This window comes from Xyrauchen texanus, chromosome 35 (genome assembly GCF_025860055.1).
Source record: "Xyrauchen texanus isolate HMW12.3.18 chromosome 35, RBS_HiC_50CHRs, whole genome shotgun sequence".
NCBI lineage: Eukaryota > Metazoa > Chordata > Actinopteri > Cypriniformes > Catostomidae > Xyrauchen > Xyrauchen texanus.
In genome coordinates, this window is record NC_068310.1 from 29,327,686 (window position 1) to 29,349,682 (window position 21,997).

The 21,997-nt window shown below is 44.3% G+C and overlaps 1 protein-coding gene across 1 annotated transcript; it reads right to left on the reverse strand.

The window, feature by feature from the left end:
* Window positions 1-418: 418 nt before the first annotated feature.
* Window positions 419-21,722, reverse strand: LOC127628390 (rhamnose-binding lectin-like). Its single transcript, XM_052105113.1, has 18 exons — window positions 21,661-21,722; window positions 21,412-21,435; window positions 21,216-21,272; window positions 20,966-21,095; window positions 20,758-20,867; window positions 14,792-14,839; window positions 14,534-14,669; window positions 14,303-14,412; window positions 7,841-7,888; window positions 7,576-7,708; window positions 7,357-7,466; window positions 5,618-5,665; window positions 5,350-5,482; window positions 5,082-5,191; window positions 3,091-3,135; window positions 1,988-2,117; window positions 1,721-1,830; window positions 419-892 (listed from the first exon to the last, which is right to left on the reverse strand). Coding segments are annotated over exons 1-18 (1,515 nt in total). The 5' UTR covers window positions 21,692-21,722; the 3' UTR covers window positions 419-890.
* Between the last annotated feature and the right edge of the window lie 275 nt (window positions 21,723-21,997).

A 21,997-nucleotide genomic window follows, 5' to 3' on the forward strand; every position in this document is an offset into this window, starting at 1 on the left:
ATAAACCAGATCAACTGATTCACTGAAGAAGTCTGACTCCAAAGATTAATTAGTTCATGAATCAGACACTGATACTTCTCTCAATAACACTCTTGAACGCATGTAACACAGCTTGTGCTAACTGACAAAACTTTCAATGAATAACAATTCAAATTTTAGTCTGTTAGACTGAAAATCCAACAAACCTATTGCATGGCTTCAAAGGTCTTTAAAATAATGCATAAATGTTGTAAAGACTACATTTATGGAACTTCTGCATCCAGTTGTCAGCTATTCAGTGTTAGCTGGGATTTCCTGTTATTTTGTCCGAAATCAAGACCTCCCCCTCCCGGGTGGACAGGAAAACATCCCGTATTGAAGGCATCATTTTCCATATTGAAGTGGAAAAATGCTCAAAGGTTCAGACCAAGAGTTTGCATCTGAAACTAATTTATTGGACATTCATCATCAGTTGTTAAAGACAAAATACACAAATGCAGTTCAAGATAAGTTTGTTGAACCAACATAAGGTCTTATTTCCAACTAAGCACTCTAACAATGATGTTTAAAGTATTATTATTATAACAACATAAGATAGTAGTGCATGTATGGAAATGTAACAAACATCTAGAAATATCAAACTGAGCAACCTAAATACCACAATTCTACCATACAACAGTTTTTACATATGGGTAATTGAATGATTATATAATATTGTCCAGATGGTTGAAACATACTGTAGAAAAATAGCAAATCTTGTTAAATATATTAAATCATTTAAGAGTTTACTTTTAAAATCGCATGAAGAAAACAGATAAAATATATGAATCTTGAAGATTTCTTCCCCACTTAATAGGTCACAGAGTTCGAGATAAGTACAGTAGATGTTTTCAGTGATGAACCTACATACATTCTGAAACATAGGAACAAATAAAAGCACTTAAATGTAGACAATAACCTTTTCACAATAATGTAAAATTTCACTAAAAGGAAACCTAGTCATGATTTTACCAATGATCTTCAAGCTTAAAGTGGGAAGTATTTTTAAGGCAACATTTCCATCTACATTTAGATAACTTCTGTGGAATATTTTTATCAGGTTATATATAAAATAATCAAGTATAATCAATTAAGATATTGCCTTTTTATTCTACAATTATTTCTGATGGTCAAGCATGTATTTTACTGTGTGGGTGTATGAAAATGAGGATCCTCAAAATGATCACATATGATAATCATATATGTAAACTTGAGTCTCATGTTTTGACACTAGCGAAAATATAGGATAAGATCCCCTTAAAGAGGTTCCAGATGTTTAAGAAGGTTCCCTTCTTAAAAATAACAGACTGAGGACACAAAACAAAATGTATTGGGTGTATTAGCCACACCTTGGTAGATGATATGTATTTAAGTGAGTACAAACTCAGCTTCGGCAGTTGTATCTGCAGGACAACTCGGCTTGTTATCTCTGATAATAAAGTCTATCTTCTGGCATCAAAACTCAAATTTTTGAGAGTGATTTTTCACAGAGATGGCAGAATCCACAACACTTTTAACTAGCTAAGATAAATTAAAGAGCTGCAAAGTTTGCTGTACGTGTGCCACCAAAACTTCACACATTCATTAGCTCATCATTAAATATATTATTATATCACATCATGAAATGACATCTAAATCATATCAACAAGGCAGTTGCAAAAAGAGGTGGGAGAGTAACTTATAAGCTATTAAAAATACTCACATGCTCTTAAACAAATGTATGACACCTCCAAATATTTGTAGATGTGAGGGCACTGATCAAGAAAAAGTAAACTTGAAGCATATAGGTTGCATGTATTCTTTCCATTACACCTAAATACAGAAAAATAGAAGTTGGGACTATTTTCAAGTTGACTTTATTATCATTACATTATATAAAAACACTTTTAATTAACTAAATTTAACTGAAGAGCATTTAATAGTGTGAGCATTCTTGTATATGCATGTGTATAATACTTAGCAACAGTACAAAAGTTGCAGGGTCCTGGTCTGAAGAGAGTAGCATATGGAGGATATGGCATCAGCATTGGAATGAGGACAAGTCAAACGATCTGTCCGCCCATAATTAGCATATAAAATTGAAATTGTACGACTTCCCTCTGAAACAACACAAAACATGTTTTAAATCACTTTGTGATATTGATATTAATGAGTTAGCATGTTACAGCATCTTTAGTATTTTAATAGGGCTGTGTGTTTAGTGCGATTAATTACACAAACAATAACATGTTTAAAATGAATCATGCCAGGCTCGTATGTCAATTCTGTATTAAGGACCAATCAGAGCCATTCACACGATGCGTTCTTGCGTTAACTGCTAGATGAAGTGTAGCAGAATGGAACAGATCATGGCCTCTTTAAAAAAAAAACAGCTTTCGTGGCATGAGACAACAATAAAATCCATTAACAGAGCAGAGATGCCGATAAACAGCAAGATGAAAAAACAGTCAAAAGCATCCATCCGATGCGTGTACAGAGCCAAGCAATTAAAAATACTGCTGACAGAATACGTGTCCTGTGTGAAGAGTTTCTAAGTGTACTTCCAAAAGACTGACAACTAAATTTGCCAAATGGATTGGTGTGGACTGTAGGCTAGTGATTTAGGCTTCTGTTCAATAATACAGAAATAACACAGGCATACTGTAAACATACTGTAAACATACTGTAAAAAATAAAATATTAACTTTTAAGCCACTTTTTGTAATCTCTTTTCAATGCTCAGTCTGCCTTAATGTAATGCCTTCAAATTATTTAAAATTTCTTTCCTTTGCTTTTCAAAGCCAATATGACATGTGATTAATTGTGATTAATTCCATAAATTTGTAGCCATATGATGTAATTAATAAGATAAAAAAACTATTTTAAAAAATATTTTATTTAAAATTATACTAGACTCATACTTATGACCATTGGCACATAAATATTAAAACACAGGTCCAATCAGGTCAGTCATAATCAGGTTGCTTGAAAGTTTTCATTGTTGTCTTGATTATAATATAGTGCACAAAATAATGAAAATAAAAAAAAATTGTAGAAAAAAATAAATAAATAAAAAGCAGAGAAGAATCTTACCACAGCTAATGGTACCATGTTGATTTTGACAAGTTGTAATTATTTCTGGAATTTTATTGGAGAGAGGAGAAGCAAAACACAATCATCAGTTATACAACCAGGACTGTTGTATCAGTTTGAGTAATAATTTTATCAGGTTAGTCCCTTGAGATTAAAGGAATATTCTGGGTTCGATACAAGTTAAGATCAATGGTCGAGAGCATTTGTGGCACAGTCTTGTTTACCACAAAAATACATTTTGATTAGTCCCTCATTTCACTTGCAAGCAACGCAAGAGGTCACGTAATGTATGTACAACGGGACCGCGCGTTGGCCATGCGTTGGCAAAGCGCTCGCATCTGCATTCTCGTACTTGTGTGAAGTATAATTGGGCCCTATGGATCTCAGCGAATTTGACAAGGGCCAAATTGTGATGGCTAGACGACTGAGTCAGATCATCTCCAAAACGGCAGGTCTTGTGGGGTGTTCCCAGTATGCAGTAGTTAGTCCCTGCCAAAAGTGGTCCAAAGAAGGACAACCGATGAACCAGCGACAGGGTGGGTCATGGGCGCCCAAGGCTCATTGATGCACATGGGGAGTGAAGGCTAGCCCATCTGGTCCGATCCCACAGAAGAGCTACTGAAGCACAAATTGCTGAAAAACGTAATGCAGGCCATGATAGAAAACTGTCAACACACAGTGCTTCGCAGCTTGCTGTGTATGGGGCTGCATAGCCGCACACTGGTAAGAGTGCCCATGCTGACCCCTGTCCACCACCTAATGCCCCTACAATGGGCACGTGAGTGTCGGAAATGGACCATGGAACAATGGAAGGTGGCCTGATCTGATGAATCACGTTTTCTTTTAGATCATGTGGACGGCCAGGTGTGTGTGTGTCGTTTACCTGGGGAAGAGATGGCAGCAGGATGCACTATGGGAAGAAGGCAGGCCGGAGGAGGCAGTGTGATGCACTGGGCAATGTTCTGCTGGGAAACCTTGGGTCCTGGCATTCATGTGGTTGCTACTTTGACATGTACCACCCACCTAAAGATTGTTGCAGACCATGTACCCTCCTTCAAGGCAATGGTATACCCTGATGGCAATGGCCTTGGTCAGCAGGATAATGCGCCCTGCCACACTGCAAAAATTGTTCAGGAATGGTTTGAGGAACATGACAAAGAGTTCAAGGTGTTGACTTGGCCTCCAAATTCCCCAGATTTCAATCCGATTGAGCATCTATGGGATGTACTGGACCAACAAGTCTGATCTATGGAGGTCACACCTCGCAACTTACAGAACTTAAGGAACTTCTGCTAACGTCTTAGTTCCAGATATCACAGAACACATTCAGAGGTCTTGTGGTGTCCATGCCTCGACAGGTAAGAGCTGTTTTGCTGCACGAGGGGGACCTACACGATATTAGGCAGGTGGTTTTAATGTAGTGGCTGATCGTTGAATTTCTTTTGTGTCTTGTATGAGGCCCAGTTCATTTCAATTGGTGCCAAGGTGATTCTCACAACACCAATTTTACAACTTCATTGCCATGAAGATGTGCTGCTGTAAACCCTAAAATGACTGTAAAAACGACAATTAAAACAACTTAACAACTCAAATAATACACAAGTTTTAACAGAAGAATTATTGTGTGCTTTTATAAAATTATAAGCTTCACATTTCTGCCTTTAAACCCTCCAAAAGTTGTCCCCATTCACTTCAATTGTACATGTAAGTGAATCAATGTAACTTCCATTTTTACTTTTTGTAAGAAAATGAGGGATGAGTCAAAATTATTTTTTGTGGTAATCAAAATTATGCCACAAATGCTTTCGATTTAGCATAACTTGTACTGACCCTGGAATATTCCTTTAAAATCTGTTTTTCACGAGAGACCTGGTCAAAATAGCAGCATGAAATATTACAACAAAAATAAACATAACAACATACAACAAGGGACATGTGAAAATAACTAACTTGAGATTTAATACCATTTAAAGGCAATAGAGTTCACTTACTTGGTGGGACACAAATGTATGAAACAACCAGATATTTGTATGTTCCTAAACAGGGTTCAGTGAAAACTGTGTTCCCCACAATAATGGAACAGTTCTGTTTTTCATTACATCTATGAAACACACACACACACACACACACACACACACACACACACACACACACACACACACACACACACACACACACACAATGCATAGAAAAATACCAAAAGTTTACATGCATTTTTAGAAAGTCTCTTATCTCTTTAATGATCTTCACTGATCTTACTGATTGGTCACCACATCGATCGTATCCTGGGTACACTGAACATTTGAGAACTCTGAAGGAGTTCTTCCAGCAGCGCAGGCTGTGTTGTCTGTACGCCCATAATTGGCAGCAAGCACTTTAATGGTTCCCTGTTCTGTTGATAAAGAGTGACATTCCTTACATTTGATTTTAACAAATATTTTCTCACTGTGCTAAAAAAAAAACATTAAGAATCACTGTAAAACATGCAAATGCAAGTTTTGTTTTTTATAAAATCCAGATGAATTACCACAGGTGAGTTTGGCAGTCTTTCCTTCACAGGTGAGTATTTCCTTTACTGTTATGCAATGAGAGAGAGAGAGAGAGAGAGAGAGAGAGAGAGAGAGAAATTAGCTATTTAGGTGTAGCAATGCCACACTGTGACATTTCCATTTAAAGTTTGACTTTGAAAATGGAATTACATGAGAGAGTAAATAATAATAATAAAAAAAAGAAAATGTTGGTCAGTCCAACCTCAATAATTAAGCAAAACATTCAAATGTCTAAAAGGACATTTAGTACTAGTTAAAGTAATAGTTCACCCAAAAATGAAAATGCTCTCATTATTCACTTACCCTGATTCCATCTTTCTTCAGCAGACCACAAATTAAGATTTTTTAATAAATGTTGAAGCTTTGTAGGTCCTTAAAATGTAAGTAAACGGGTGATATCAGGCTGCTGGCTGTTTGACGGTCCAAAAGGCATATTTAGGCAGCATAAAAGTAATCCACACCACTCCAGTCGATAAATTAATGTCTTCTGAAGCAAACCGATATCTTGGTGTAAGAAAGAAAGTAATTAGAATGTTTTTTAACTTGAAATTATTGCTTGAAATGAAGTAACTCTTGTGTGATGTTCGTTCCTCTGTTGCATACAAAGCGCACGCTTCCGACTTCTCGCATTGATGCGCCATAGTGCTTATGTCACTGATGTGTCGACTGCTGACAAGAACTGTTTTTTTTAAAGTTAAAAAAGTTTTAATTATCAATTTTTTTCTCACACCAACATTTCGGTTTGCTTCAGAAGACATTATCTGATCGACTGGAGTCATGTGGATTACTTTTATGCTGCCTAAATCTGCCTTTTGGTCCGTCAAACAGCCAGCAGCCTGATGGCACCCATGTACTTACATTGTAAGGACCTACAGAGCTTCAACGTTTTTCTAAAAATCTTAATTTGTGTTCTGCTAAAGAAAGACAGTCATACATATCTGGTATGGGATCAGGGAAAGTGAATAGTGAGAGCATTTTCATTTTGGGGTGAACTATTCCTTAAGCTGTAAAAAATTAGCTGGGTTTCCATCCACATATTTTTATGCATATATTGGGATATCACATAAAAACTGCTAGAAGGAAACACTAAGATGCACAAAAAACTCCAAAATGCGCATAAAACATTATGAGCTCACTTGAGATGGATAATGTTTTTATTCGATAAGAAGAAATGAGCATAAAGTATGATGGAAACACATTTAGTGAATAAATTCCTATTAAATTGATTATAAGAATACAAGATGTGCATCACAAAAGTCATGTGACTGACTAATTTAGTCATTACTGGACCAACCAGTAGCCCAATCATCGCATTTGAAATGTTGCTCTGGTCATCCTGAAATAATGGTGTCTTGAAAATCCAAAGCCTGAGTTTGCAGAACAAATAAGTGGAATACAAACTTGAACTGTGCTGAAGAGCAGCTTTATTAGATCCACGTGGTAAAGTCATAATGGAGGAATGCACATATAGCGCTCCCAGAACTGTGTAACATTCTATTGCTCCCAGATATGAGACAAAGTTCTTTAGAGTGTTTAGAGTGAGTATTTTATTAATAAAAGAATCACATTGGCTGCAATTTTTCTGAAAGTGATGATTATATTCTTTTGAACACATGGGATGGAAACAAGGATTGTCTTTGAAATATTTTTATTTGCATAGATTAAATTTGCAACTTGGATGGAAACATACTGCAGCTGGTGTCAGATTTCAACTTACTTGGTGGCAAACAATAGTAAGAGACTTGCAGGTATTTGTAAATTCCTCCACAGGGATCTTTAAAAATGTTGTTATTCACATCTATGGAACAGTCCTGTTTTCTATCACATCTATGACATAACAAAAGTGAATGCAAAGAAGAATACCAAAAATATACAAAACAAGGAAAGATAGCATTTTAATGTCTCTTAGTTCTTTAATGATGTTCACTGTTCTTACCGATTGGCCACCACACTGATGGCTGAACTCTGGGTGCAATGAACATTTGAGACCTGATCAGCTGGTTTTCCAGCAGAGCAGGTTGTGCTGTCTGTACGCCCATAATTGGCTGCATACACTTTGATTCCCTGGTCTGTTGATAAAGAGTGACATTACCTACATTTGATTTTGTATTACATATAATTTCTCATTGTACTAAAAAGGGTTTTAAGAGTAATTGTTAAACACCCAAATGCAATATTTTAATGAATCCCAGAAAACTCACCACAGTGGAGACTGCCAATTTCTCCTTCACAGGTGACATGTTCCGTTGCTGTTACACATTTAGAGAGACAAACAGACCTTTTAGATGTAGCGATGCCGCACATTTAATTTTTTCCACTTCTTGAAATACTAAATGTATATTTAAAGTTTGACTTTGACAATTAACGTATGTGAGTGTGTAAAGCACTAAAAAAATATTGGCCGGTAATGGTCAACTACAGAAATTAAGCAACATATCTAAATATCTCAAAGGACAATAATGGATATTTGAAAAATAAAATTCTGTCATCATGTGGTCATGGATTACAATGACTAGGGACTGGCACTTTCATGATTCAAAAAGGATGCCAAAGCACCATGAAAGTATCATAAATGTAGTCTGCGTCAGACGTCTGAACACTCTCCAATACAGCGGTGACATCATCCAATTCCGGGGGCTCGAGGGAGAACGCAGGCTGGCCGTGAGGCAAGCTGCACTCACCTCGAGCCCGGATGGAAGCAAACGAGCGTGCCGGGGTGTGGGTGGTTTGTGGGGATTTTCCTGGTGAAACAGAGCCCGCTGCAATCCCGAAATAGCCTCCATCTCCAGCCGGGTCCTCCTCAATCCTGTGCGAAGAAGGAGTGATGCTGGGGGCAGCTGAAGTGGCATTCACTTTGAGGAATGAAAGCCGCAACCGCAACGCTGCCATGCTCATGTTCTCGCAGTGAGTACATGAGCCATCCACAAACGCTGCCTCAGTGTGATCGCTACCCAGGCACACGAGGTAGTGTCTATGACGCATCCAGGAACTACACAGAGGCGGAAAGGCATCTTTACAAAGACGCGTCCTGAAAAGGACGTTCCATGCCAGCTGTGTATTGCTATTTGTGTAAACTCTTTTAGGAGGAAAACCCTCTTTTAGAGAGAAGCACTGTCGAAGTGCCCAGAGGCGCAGACTGCACAGCGTGCAGAGAAGGAGAAAGTCGCTGGTGATGCGCCGTAGATCCAACAACATTGCTTCACCAACAGAGGTGAGTGGAACAGTAGTGAGACTCAGCTTGCTGCTGCACAACCGCTCAGCTCCGAAGAAAAAATCTGACTGACAGATGTATGCCCGCTTCCCTTTATACCCGTATGTCCGGGTGCGGGACATGTAAATTCTGTCTGCCAATTTCTCATTGGCCTTTTCTCAAGTTCAGAGGTACGCGAGGCTCTCAAGAAAGACCCCTTGTGTCACTACATTCAACACAACGTCGAGTGAGTGACAGAAGGGGAACACAATTGTTCATTGTTAGTTCATATTACATAACACGTACACGGCTCCACGCGTGGCGTGATTTGAATTGGACCCCTAGTGTCACTTCTTCAACACAACGTCTCGTTCCCTCCATCAGGGAACGGAGGTTACATCCGTAACCTAGACGTTCCCCGTCTGTCGCTCACTTCAACGTTGTGTCGAAGAAGCGACACTAGGGGTCCAATTCAAATCACGCCATGTGCTGAGCCGTGTACGCGTACTGCTGACACAAGAGTGGGCAGGTATTTTACGTGCAAAGGCGACCAGTTGTGTCAGACTGCACGTACCCTTCCCCAATGCCCCATAAAAAGTCGTCTGAATCCTTTTGGTTACCCTAATCAAGGGTCACATGTGTGTCTGCCGGACCGAACTCCAGGCAAATGTCGCTAACAGAGAATGCTTGCAGGTCCCCGACCCTCTTGATGGAGGCGAGCGCGATCAGCAAGGCAGTCTTTAGAGAGAGGGCCCTGAGTCCAAATGATTCTAGTGGCTCAAAGGGGGGTCTCTGAAGGCCCGCGAGTACCACTGTGAGATCCCAAGATTTAACCTCCGGGCACCTTTTAGGAACCTGATGATTAAGTCGTGCTTACCCAAAGACTTGCTGTCTACTGCGGCATGGTGGGCCATAGCAGCGACATACACCTTCAAGGTGGAAAGGGACAGCCTCCCCTCCAACCTCTCCTGCAGGAATAAGAGCACTGACCTAACTGCGCACCTCTGTGGGTCTTCAGCCCGGGAAGAACACCAATTCGTGAACAAGTGTGACTTCAGGGCGTAAAGTTGCCTGGTACAGGGGGCTCTGGCTTGGCTGATCGTGTCTACGACGGCAGGTGGTAGACCAGCTAGATCTTCCGCGTTCCGTCCAGGGGCCAGACGTGGAGGTTCCAGAGGTCTGTGTGCGGATGCCAGAGCGTGCCCCGTCCCTGAGAAAGAAGGTGTTTCCTCAGGTCTACCTGGGCCTTGCTGAATCGTTCCCAAATCAGCTGAACCGACTAGGGGTGAAGCCTCCACTCTCCACCGGGCCAGCGTTGTCATGACAGCACGTACGCTACCACATTGAGGTTACCGGGGATGTGAGTGGTGCGCAGCAACTTGAGTCGCTGCTGGCTCCAAAGGAGGATACGATGGGCGAGAGATGATCGTACGCCGCCTTGGCGATTTATGTATGTTACCGCAATGGTGCTGTCTGACCTGACTAGGACATATTTGTCTCGAACTAATGGGAGAAAGTTCCTCAGGGCAAAAAAAAAACAGTCAGCAACTATAGGCAATTGATGAGCCAGCGCAGCGGGGCCCCTTTCCAACGGCCCGCGGCTGCGTGCCCATTGCACATGGTGCCCCAACCTGATCTGGGGGCATCGGTCGTGACCAAGAAACGTCGGGACACCTGATGCAAGGGCACTCTTGCCCTTAAAAAGCAGAGGTCTGTCCAGGGTTTAAATGTTTGGTGGCAGGCGGGGGTGATCGTTATCCGGTGCACACTGTGGCACCATGCTCGTCTCAGGACTTGAGTCTGAAGCCAGTGCTGAAGCGGTCTCATATGCATCAACCTCAGTGGTGCTGGTGGACCGTTGTGCCTGGCCTGAAGGTGGCAAGGCAGTCCAGCACTGACTGCACACACTCGTTGGTGAGACGTGCTAACATTGAGACTGAGTCTAACTCCATGCCGAGAAAAGAGATACTCTGAACCGGGGCGAGTTTGCTCTTTTCTCGGTTGTCCTGAAGCCCCAAACGGCTGAGGTGCCTGAGCACCTGATCTCTGCATAGTTACTCTCGGGAGTGGACCAGAATGATCCAGTCATCGAGGTAATTGAGTATGCGGATGCCGGCTTCTCGGAGCGGGGCAAGGGCTGCCTCTGCGACAGAGACATGCCGAAGGGGAGGACTTTGTACTGATATGCCTGGCCGTCGAACGCGAACCACAGGGGCAGGCAGAATTGAGACGTGAAAGTACGGGTCCTTCAGGTCTACCGCTGCAAACCAATCTAGATGCCAGACGCAAGTTAAGATGTGTTTTTTCGTGAGCATTTTGAACGGGAGTTTGTGCAAGGCCCGGTTGAAAACTTGCAAGTCCAATATCGGTCGTAAGCAGCCGACTTTCTTGGGTACGATTAAGTAAGGGCTGTAGAAACCCTTCTTCATCTCGGTTGGAGGGACAGGCTCTATCGCGTCTTTGAGTAAAAGAGTAGCGATTTCCGCACGCAGGGATTTGTCATGTTCACCGTGTACTGCGGAAAAGCAGATGCCTGTGAAGGGGGCGGGGGCCTGGCAAACTGAATTGTGTAACTGAGTCGAATGGTCCGGGCCAGCCAGCGTGACTGGTTGGGAAGTGAAAGTCATGCATCTAAGCTCTGTGCTAGGGGCACCTAGGGGACGATTATTTTTTTACATACCCGGCGGGGCTTCGCAGGTAGTATGGCGTCGGGAGGCGCGGACGTTAGAAGGATGTCCTGTAGCAGCGTCCTCTGGACTTGTCAGAACCGGCCGGCCGGGGAACAGTCATGGGGCTGAGGGCGGAGTGTCTGCGTCCAGCGTGCCGAGATTGTTGAGGTGTGGCGGCAGAGTGAGAACGGCATTTGCAGGCCAGCCCTGTGTAGGGGGGTGCGGCAAATGAGATAAATTCAACAAAAGATTCTCCTCCCGGCCCTCCATTGGGCTAATGTCTTGGTCCCTGGGTCGTCTCAGGAGCACCTGGGGCATTGGTCCTGAGGGGTTTGGAGACAGGCGGCTTCCTGTGGCTGGCTGGGGCTGAGAGCTGGGCCTGGGTTGAGGCGGAGCAGAAGGGGCATGAGCCATAGTGGCAGGATTGTGGTGAGGCATGATGTGAGAGATGGCCTCCGTCTGTTTCTTCACCAGGGAGAATTGCTGGGCAAAGTCCTCGACGGTGTCGCCGAAGAGGCCAAACTGGGAGACAGAAGCGTTGAGGAAGCGAGTCTTGTCTGCTTCACGCATCTCGACCATGTTCAGCCATTGTTGATGATCCTGGACCACGAGCGTGGCCATCGCCTGCCCGAGCGCCTGCGCTGTGACCTTCGTCGCTCTCAGGGCGAGGTCGGTAGCTGAGCACAGTTCCTGCAGCGCGTCGGGATCAGGACCACCCCCGTGCATGTTTCGTAGTGCCTTGGCTTGATGGACCTGCAGGAGAGCCATGGCATGCAGGGCGGAAGTGGCTCGTCCGGTGGTGCTGTAGGCCTTTGCGGTCAGCAAGGATGTTGCTCTACAGGTCCGGGAAGGGAGTACAGGGCAGCCCCGCCAGGTGGTAGGGCTTCCAGGGCATAAGTGGAGCGCAACTGCCCTGACCACCTGGGGAATCGCCGTAGCACCCATGGTGCGCTCTGCCGTCGAGGGTGGCGAGGGCGGATGAGCAGGTGGCGGTGTGACGAGTGGAGAGGGGTGGTCTCCACGAAGACGTCAGCTCATCATGTACTTCCGGGAAGAATGGGACTGGGGTGGGACGAGGCTGTGAGCAGCGTCCAGACCCCAGGAACCAGTCGTCCAGCCGTGATGGCTGTGGGGAGGATGGAGGGTTCCAATCCAAGCCCACGCTAGTGGCTGCCCGGGAAAGCATGTCGGTCATCTGCGCGTTGGCCTCAGCCTGGGTGTGCAGGCCCGAAAGCAGCAGCCCAGGGGAGTCCTCAGCGTCAGATCCGCACCCTCCGATGCCGCGGCGAGCTCATCGGCTTCGGTGTCAGGAGGGTAGGCGGACTGGCTGTAAGGTGAGTCGCCGTCACCTCAGAGACGGACAGGAGTCAACGAGCATGCCGGGGTGCGGGTGGTCCGAGGGGGCGTACCCGGAGGAGCTGCACCCTCTGCCATCCCCAAATCGCCTCCATCGCCAACCGCATCGTCCTCAATCCCGTGGGAAGAAGGAGCAATGCGGGGGGCAGCTGGAGTGGCTTGCTTACGGTTGTAAGCAAGCCGCGACCGCAACGTTGTCATGGTCATGTTCTCACAGTGAGAACATGAACCATCCACAAACGCAGCCTCGGTGTGATCGCTACCCAGACACACGAGAAAACGCCTGTGACCGTCTGAAGCGGAGAGCACTCTAGCGCATCCAGGAACAACACAGGGGCGGAAAGGCATCTTTATAAAGACGCGTCCTTAAAAGGACGTTCAACGCCGCTGTGTTTTGCTCTTTTAGAGGAAATTACTCTTTTAAATAAAATCACTCTTTTATGAAAAAAACTCGTGAGAGTTTTTTAATCTGCAACTGTCGATGCACCCAGGGGCAGGAATGCACAGCCGTGCAAACAGGAGAAAGCCGCTGTTGTGCACCGTAGAATCCAACAGCATGCAGCAGAGGAATGTCAGGAACTCGGTGTGTAACACGCAGCAACTGCAGGCACGACCATCGGCTCCGAAGAAATTTTCTGAATGAACTCCCGTATTTGCGCCGCTTAAATACCCGTATGTCCGGGGGCGGGACATGCAAATACCGGCTTCCAACTTCTCATTGGCCTTTTTTCATAGAGCAGAGGTGGATATCGGCGCTCAAGAGAGACCTCTAGTGTCGCTTCTCTGGCACAACGTGGAGAGAGCGACAGAAGGGGAACTATTGTTCATTGTTATTCATGTTAACAAATGTAGTTAAATAATGTTTAAAAAATTTAACCTTATTGTAAAATGTTACTGACTTACTGTCCACAAGTTGTATGGACAAGAAAGAGCTAAATATCAATTAGAGTCAATTATAACAGAATTTTTCATTTTTGGATGAACTATTCCTTTAAAGCAATACTGAAAAAATATAAATTCTCTCATATTTTTCTCACCCTCATGCCATCCCAGATGTGTATGACTTACTTTCTTCTGCTGAACACAAACAAAGATTTTTAGAAGAATATCTCAGCTCTGCAGGTCCTCACAATGCAAGTGAATGGTGATCAAACTTTTTAAGCTCTAAAAAAGCATTTAAAGGCAGCATAAAAGTATTCCATTTGACTCAACTGGTTAAATCTATGACTTCAGAAGCAATATGAGGTGTGGGAGAGAATCAGATCAATATTTAAGTCAATTTTGGTACCCATTAACTTTGAAAAATCTTTGTGTTCAACAAAATAAAAAAGTCTGGGATGGCATGAGGGTGAGTAAATGGTGAGAGAATTTTAATTTTTGAGTGAACTATTAATTTAAGAAAATGTAGGTTCAATTTAGTGTATAACACTGTCAAATATTTAACATACTTTCAGGTACACATTTGTAAGATACTTTCAGGAATTTGTAAGTTCCTGGACAGGATTCAGTGAAAGCTGTATTCCCCACAGGAATTGAACAGCTATTTTCTCCATCACACCTATGACACGATTGAAAAACAACAGTGAATTCAAACAAAAATGCCAAAAGAAGACAATAGAGTTGAAGGTAGCATTTTAATGTCTCTCAGCTTTATGTACTTTGTGTTCACTAGTTCTTACTTATTAGCCACAGCACTGATGGATGTATCCTCGGTGCACTGACCAATCGTGAGCTCTGAAGGATCAATTCCAGCAGAGCAGGTTGTGCTGTCTGTACGGCCATAACTGGCTTCAAGCACTTTAATGTTTCCATATGCTGTTGATAAAGAGTAAAATTAACATAACTTTGCTAACATGAATCTTCTCGTTGTGTAAAAGAAGTCTTAAAAAAAAAAACATTGACACATGCAAGGTTTCAATAAAATGTAAAGAACTAACCACAGGTGATGTTGGCAGTCTTCCCATCACAGGTGAGAAGTTCCTTTACTGTTCAACAATGAGAGAGAGAGAGAGAGAGAGAGAGAGAGAGAGCGAGAGCGAGAGATAAACCACTATTTAGAAATAGTGATGCCACAATTGTTACATTTAATGTTCCCTTTACAAAAGGCTTCACTACGATGTTGCGCTGCTAAGCGCTAGGGGAACAGCTCTTGCTGTGAGCCAAGCTGAAATAATGTGTGAAACACGTCAATGAACATTGACCGGAATTTATAGCCTCGGCTGATGTAATTATTAGATGCACCTGCGGCCAGGCTATAAATGGACACGTCACCAGGTGTCGTCAGAAACTCTTTTTTCAGAGCGATTCTGTTTCTGTGTGTTTCACACACGCTGTCAAATCTTTCTTTCCTCTGTTAGGAGATAGAATCAGACAGTGTGCAGTGAACGTTGTTCTTTTCTCTTCTGTTTGGAAAATATTATATATATATATTTCTAAAAAGAGAGAATGACTGAAAGCAAACGGTGCGTGTTCCCCTCTTCTCGCTCTATAGCTGAAGATGACACACATCAGTTTTTGCTGTTTGTTTGGGGGTAAGAGCCCGCTGCTCTCGCGTTGCAGCAGGGTGGGTGCGAGCACTGCGATTTGCTTTAACAGGCAGAGTGCGTCGTGCTCGCCTCGCTTGCTGCCAGGAGTCAGCACTCTCGAATGGATTTGGTTGAGGAGCAAGAGACGGGTTGATCCCTTTCTCTCACTCTCTCCCCAAACCCAGCTGTTCCTTCACATGATCTCGACGCTTCTTCGGATCATGAGGTGGATCGCGATTTTCTTCCCGCCTCCGAGCTTTCCGTCTGCGATAAAAAATCTACGGAGGAATTGCTCGATGTTGTTACTCGTGCGGTTGCCAGATTGGTCATGGCCACGCGAAAAAGAGACCCCCCAAACGCTCCAAATTAGGGGATAGATTTTATCTTCCAGTCTAAGAAAGGGAACGCCTCATGGGTTCCTTCCCTTCTTTGATAACCTCCATGAAGAACTTTTCGCTCATGGAGAACCCCTAAAAAAAAAAAAAATATATATATATATATATATTTATTTATTTATTTATTTTTTTTTCTTCCGTGTTCACATACCCTCGGCGTCATTATATTCGACTATCGTGGGTGCTGAGGCACGGCAGTATTCAGTGATGCCGCCGGTCGAAGAGACGCTTGCGGGCTATCTCTGCCGGGCTCGGCATCGTCACTTAGAAGCCCTCTTTCCCCTCAAAGCCTTGTAGGACAACCTCCACTTTAGTGGGAAGGGCTTATTAAGCAGCAGGTCAGGCTGGTGCTGCTCTGCACACTATGCTGCTCTGCACGCTATGCTGCTCCTCCCAGGGATTGGTGACAGTCTGCGCGCCCTCGAAGCCCCTCCATTCCCGCAACCTCTTGGTGTTTCGGGTTGCAGAGGCTTCCGTCAAAATTGGGTGTTTTCGCTGTTCCTGTATGTTATTCAGGACGCGAAACACCCGACTAACCCTCAACAGGAAGTGTTAAAATATAATACCCACCTCATAGATCCCGGCAGCGTGGAAACTTCTGCCGGATGAATTCTTTTCTGTGGGTCTTATAAGCGCGTCAGGATTTAATTCACTCGCCGTTTTTGTTCTCACTACTGTGAAACGGATTTCTTTTTTATGTAAAAAGAAAAATCAATCTCCTGGTTAAAGGGGCCACGGTGTGTGTTCCCCTTCCAGAGAGAGAGTTAGGCTATTACACTAAATACTTCCCGTTTCCCATGGAGGGTGAGGGGTGGCGTCTGGCTTAGATCTTAAAGCTTGAACTACCCGTGGGTGTTCAAGTCCAAGATGATGCCTGTTAAGACGGTCGTGTCTCAAGCCCTACAACTCGTTTGGCTGGTCACCATCGATCTTATGACGCACTTCTATGCTTCATTTAGAAGTTCTGCCACAACATGGAAAGTTCCTGAGGTTCACTTCTGGGGGCAAAGTCTTCCAGGGTCAGGTTCTTTCTCTCAGCCTAGCCCTTTTACCCGCACATTCACAATGCATGATGTAGCGCTGGCTCCTTGTGACTCGGGGCATCTGCATTCTGAATTATGTAGACGACTGGCTGATCCTAGCGCAGTTCCAGGAACTGGCAGTTCAGCACAGGGACATCGTCTCAGCTCATCTGTTTCTCTGGGGTTGAGGCTCAACGCCAAGAAGAGCGTCCTCTCTCCCACTCAGAACACTGTCTATCGGGGCATCATATGGAGTTCAATCTCAATGCGGGCACAACTGTCTCCCGCTAGTATTGAGTCCATTTAGATCACCCTGAGCAAAGTCAGGCTAGGGCAAGGTTGCACTGTTATCAGTATCAATGATTTCCAGGTCTCGGGAGAAGGCGTCCACAGTAATCCCTCTGGACCTTCTGCTCATGAGACAAAACCCCTAGGCTAAATAGGGTTACGCGCCTCAGGCTTCGTTCCCTTTCTATGTGGTTCAGACCCCGGTTTTCTGCCTTGGGTCCCACTCTTGGTGCGTCTTGTTGTCGCAGGCTGCTAACGACAGACGCCTCCCTGATGGGCGGGGTAGCGGCCTTAAGTGGTCAGTCCAGCTTAAGGGGATAGGAGGGTCATCAGCTCGGTTGTCACAGTCACTGTCTCGGGTTGATGGCTGTATTTCTGGCCCTGAAATACCTCCTCCTGAGGCCGCCATGTCTTGGTGCTTGGTGGACAATGCAGCGGTAGCCTCTTACATAAATCATCAAGGAGACCCACGTTCTTGTCAGCTGTATTTCTGACACGTTGGGTTCTCCTTAGGGCCCAGGGCAAGCTCCTGTCACTCAGGCAGTTATATCCCTGGATGCCTGTATATGGGAGCAGATTTACGGTCCAGACAGAAAATACCAACGGGGGAGTTAAGAACTCCACCCTAAGGTAGTAGTTGCCCAGAGTTCACCAGCAAGGGTTTTTGCCTCTTACTGATAGCACCGCGATGGCCGAACAGGGCTTGGTTCTCGGAGCTAATCTCTTCCCTCGACGGCTCGCCTTTGGTGGTGCCGAACAGGAAGGATCTTCTGTCTCAGGCACAGGGCAATATTTCATCCCTGCCCCAAATTGTGGAATCTTTCATGTTTGGCCCCTAAGGGTACCAACTGAGGGACACAGGGCTCTCTCCTGAGGTTATCGAGACCTTTTTAAATGCCGGGCTTTTTCCACTTGGAACAAGTTTGGGTGAGATCTTAGGGCAGAAGAGGACCTCTTCGCCTCTATGAATAGCACAATGTCTCCTCGACTTCTCCCTGAAATCACCCAGCCCCCTTGGGTCTGGACGTTAAAACACATACATGACCCAGAATGCGTCTGTATGCGTTTCTTTCCCCGGTTTCTCTGCTCCCGGGAGTCTTGGCAATGTTCACCAACAAGGGTCTTGCCTCCTATTAATGGCACTGCGCTGGCTGAACAGGAAATGGTTCTCGGAGTTAATATCTCTCCTCGACAGTTCGCCTTTGGCGATTCCGATCAGGTAGGACCTTCTTTCTCAGGCTCAGGGGGCATATTCATCCCCGGCCCGAATTGTGAAACCTTTCATGCTTGGCCCCTGTAGGGTACCAACTGAGGTTCACAGGGCTTTCTCCTGAAGTTATCGAGACCATTGCAAGTGCTAGGGCTCCCTCCCTTGGAACTGATCTGGGTAGATTTTACAGGGCAGAAGAGGACCTCTTAGCCTCTGTTGATAGCGCAATGTCTCCTCTACTTCTCCCGAGTCACCCAGTTCCCCCTCGGGGTGCTGTTCGTGGTGGCGCATACATGGCACCAATGCGCCTGCATGCGTTTCCTTCTAATCAGTTCAAATTACAGAACCTGCTAACTGCCAGTTTGCTTCAGTTCTGGATTTTCTGTGGAAAGAACTGTCAGCGGGCACTTGCCTCGCCACTGCCAGGTTCTATGTGGCCTCCACTTCGGCTTGCCACGCCTTGGTGGGCGGGGTGCCCTCTAAGAGGCATCCTTGCTAGGACCTCTTCATAGGGTAAGACCCCCCCTTTTTTAAAACCTCTAGAGTCAGCGTTTGGTAGACTTCTGACTCTCAAGATGGTTTTTCATATGGCAATTACGTCTCTAAGGAGACTTGGGTACCTACAGGCTCTGTCTCTTTTGCCGGCCTGTTTTGAGTTGCCCCAGGTAGGACCAAGAGCATTCTTTGCACCCTCACCCTGACTACCTGCCCAAGGTGCCTTTCTCGACCCTTGGCCAGTCATTCTCTAAGCCTTCTGCTCCCTGCCGTTTGTAATGCCGGAGCAGCTAAGACTACTCAGACTTTGTCCAGTCTGTGCCCTTCAGAATTATGTCCACCGCATTTGCTAGTGGCGTAAAGTCAGGGCAGCAGTTCTTCACTTTGAAGCCGCGACCGGGTTGTCACTTTGGGTGAGGGACCTACTGCCCGGGCCTACGAGGCGCGCGGTCAAGCTTCGCCAGTAGGTTTTAGGGCGCACTCTTCCAGAGGGCTCTCCTCCTCTAAAGCCTTGGCTAGAGGTCTCCCTCTGCAGCAAGTTTGTGGTGCGGCAGGTTGGTCCTCTCCGCGCACATTCGTTAAACTTTATAGTTTGGATGTTCTTGCCACTCTTGGCTCTTACGCCCTTGAGTTGACACCGAACAAGTTTGTGGTGCAGCAGGTTGGCACTCTCCGCACACACTAATCACATTTTATGGTTTAGCAGCTCATGCCTGAACAAGTTTGTGATGCGGCAGGCTGGTCCTCTCCGCTCACATTCATCAGTTTTTATGACAAGTTTGTGTTGCGATAGGGTTCTCTTCGCACACATTCATCAAACTTTATGGGTTAGATGCTTTGCTACTCTGGGCTCTTATGCCCTTGAGTGGACATCTCAGCTCATGCCTGAACAGGTTTGTGATGCGGCAGGCTGGTCCTCTCCGCTCACATTCATCAGTTTTATGACAAGTTTGTGTTGCGATAGGGTTCTCTTCGCACACATTCATCAAACTTTATGGGTTAGATGCTTTGCTACTCTGGGCTCTTATGCCCTTGAGTGGACATCTCAGCTCATGCCTGAACAGGTTTGTGATGCGGCAGGCTGGTCCTCTCCGCTCACATTCATCAGTTTTTATGACAAGTTTGTGTTGCGATAGGGTTCTCTTCGCACACATTCATCGAACTTTGTGGGTTAGATGCTTTGCTACTCTGGGCTCTTATGCCCTTGAGTCGACATCTCGGCTCATGCCTGAACAAGTTTGTGATGCGGCAGACTGGTCCTCTCCGCACACATTCATCAAAAAATTAATGGTTTAGATGTTTATGCTACTCCGGGCTCTTATGCCCTTGAGTCGACATCTCAAGCTCATGTCTGAGACCTCTCGCGTTTTTGTGAGTACACTGCACAACCGTAGGGGTCCGGACAGCCCCAAGTCGCGGCGGCATGGGTATTGCGTTCCCCTAAGCTTAGCAGCGCAACATCGTAGTGAAGCCTTTTGTAAAGGGAACATCTCTGGTTACATGTGTAACCCTTGTTCCCTGAAAAAGGCGGAACGAGATGTTGCGCTGCTTTGCCGCACTGGGACGTCCCAGGACTGCTCTTCAAAAAGAAGTATCTGACGACACCTGGTGACGTGTCCATTTATAGCCTGGCCACAGGTGCATCTAATAATTACATCAGCCGAGGCTATAAATTCCGGGCAATGTTCATTGACGTGTTTCACACATTATTTCAGCTTGGCTCACAGCAAGAGCTGTTCCCCTAGCGCTTAGCAGCGCAACATCTCGTTCCGCCTTTTTCAGGGAACAAGGGTTACACATGTAACCCGAGACGTTTTCTTTTTACTTGTACAGAATTAAAAAATGTCAGTAAAAGCCAAGATCAATTACTAAGCAACGCATTTAAATATCTATTAGGACATTTACGAGTACTAGTTAAGTCTAGAATGTATCAATTGGATGTATTAGTGTGTCAAATGTTTAACTTACTTGGTGGTAAACAGATGTAAAACACATTCAGGTATTTGTAATTTCCTTCACAGGAACCATAAGAAACGTTGGTGTCCAAATTAAAGGTACAGCTCTGTTTTCCATCACATCTATGACAGTTAATTGAATTTTGTGAATACAAAGAAGAATACTAAAAGTGCATATAAGTAGGTAATTTTAATGTCTCTTAGCTCTTTAATGCTCTTACATGTTGGCCACACTATGGTACGTATCCTGGGTGCACTGAATTTCTGAAAGCTCTTCAGATGGTCCAGCAGAGCAGACTGTGCTGTCTGTAAGCCCAAATTTGGCTGTAAACACTTGAATGGTTCCCTCAGCTGTTGATATAGAGTAAACTTAACTTCATTTTGTTCACATTTCTCATTGTGGGAAAAGGTTTTGAGAATAATAGTGAAACATGAAAGAACAGTAAATAAATGTGTTAAACAAGAGCTAACCACAGCTGAGGGTGGTGGTATCTTCCCCACAGGTGATGTGTTGCACTGCTTTGAAACCTGGAGAGAGACAAACAGTAATTTAGATCTTATGATGTCACTAAGTTGTAAGAATGAAAGATTAAATGCATCCTAAAACGATGACTTTTATTTAAGCTTGATTGTACATTTTACAGTGGCATGTAAAAGCAGCCCTTACCTTGTTGGCATATTAGCAGCAGCACTGAAACATTCAACAGAAATAAAAATGTATACATTCAAAACTTTTAACGTTTGTGACTTTAAAAAGTGTCATATTCTCAGCATAACAGGACTAACAAAAGGATAAACAAACAAGTAAATACAATTTTTACAGTCACATATTTACAAAAAAGAATTTAGGGCTCCTTAAAAACAAAAAACAAAAAACTAAAACTAAACAAAAACAAACAAACAGATGAGCACTTACAAATCATCAAACTCAGCTCTCTTTGTAGCATGTTGAGTGTGTAGATAGGTGAACAGATAGAAGTAGCCTTCTGATAAGGGAAAAATGCCTGAAACTGGATTTATATAGGCATGTCACAAACAAACAAATAAAAAATTATACTGAGAATAAACAACTGGGTCTTTATTTGAAATGGGTTGGGATGGGTGTAACAAAAACTCTTAACACTAATGGAATGGGCGTAGCTTGACATTTTTAGTCAATTATTTAAATTGGGAAGTCAGTTGTAATTAATAAAATTAAACAGGATCAAATGTAAACTTTTTTTTTCTTCATTTAATTAAACATTTTAATCCTT

Coding starts and splice junctions, on each gene's coding strand:
- LOC127628390 (XM_052105113.1), bottom strand. CDS start 21,691: ATGCTACAAAGAGAGCTGAGTTTGATGATTT. Junction 14,840..20,757: donor TTACATCTGTTTACCACCAA/GTAAGTTAAACA, acceptor ATTGTTGAACAG/TAAAGGAACTTCTCACCTGT. Junction 2,118..3,090: donor ACATGGTACCATTAGCTGTG/GTAAGATTCTTC, acceptor GTGTTGTTTCAG/AGGGAAGTCGTACAATTTCA.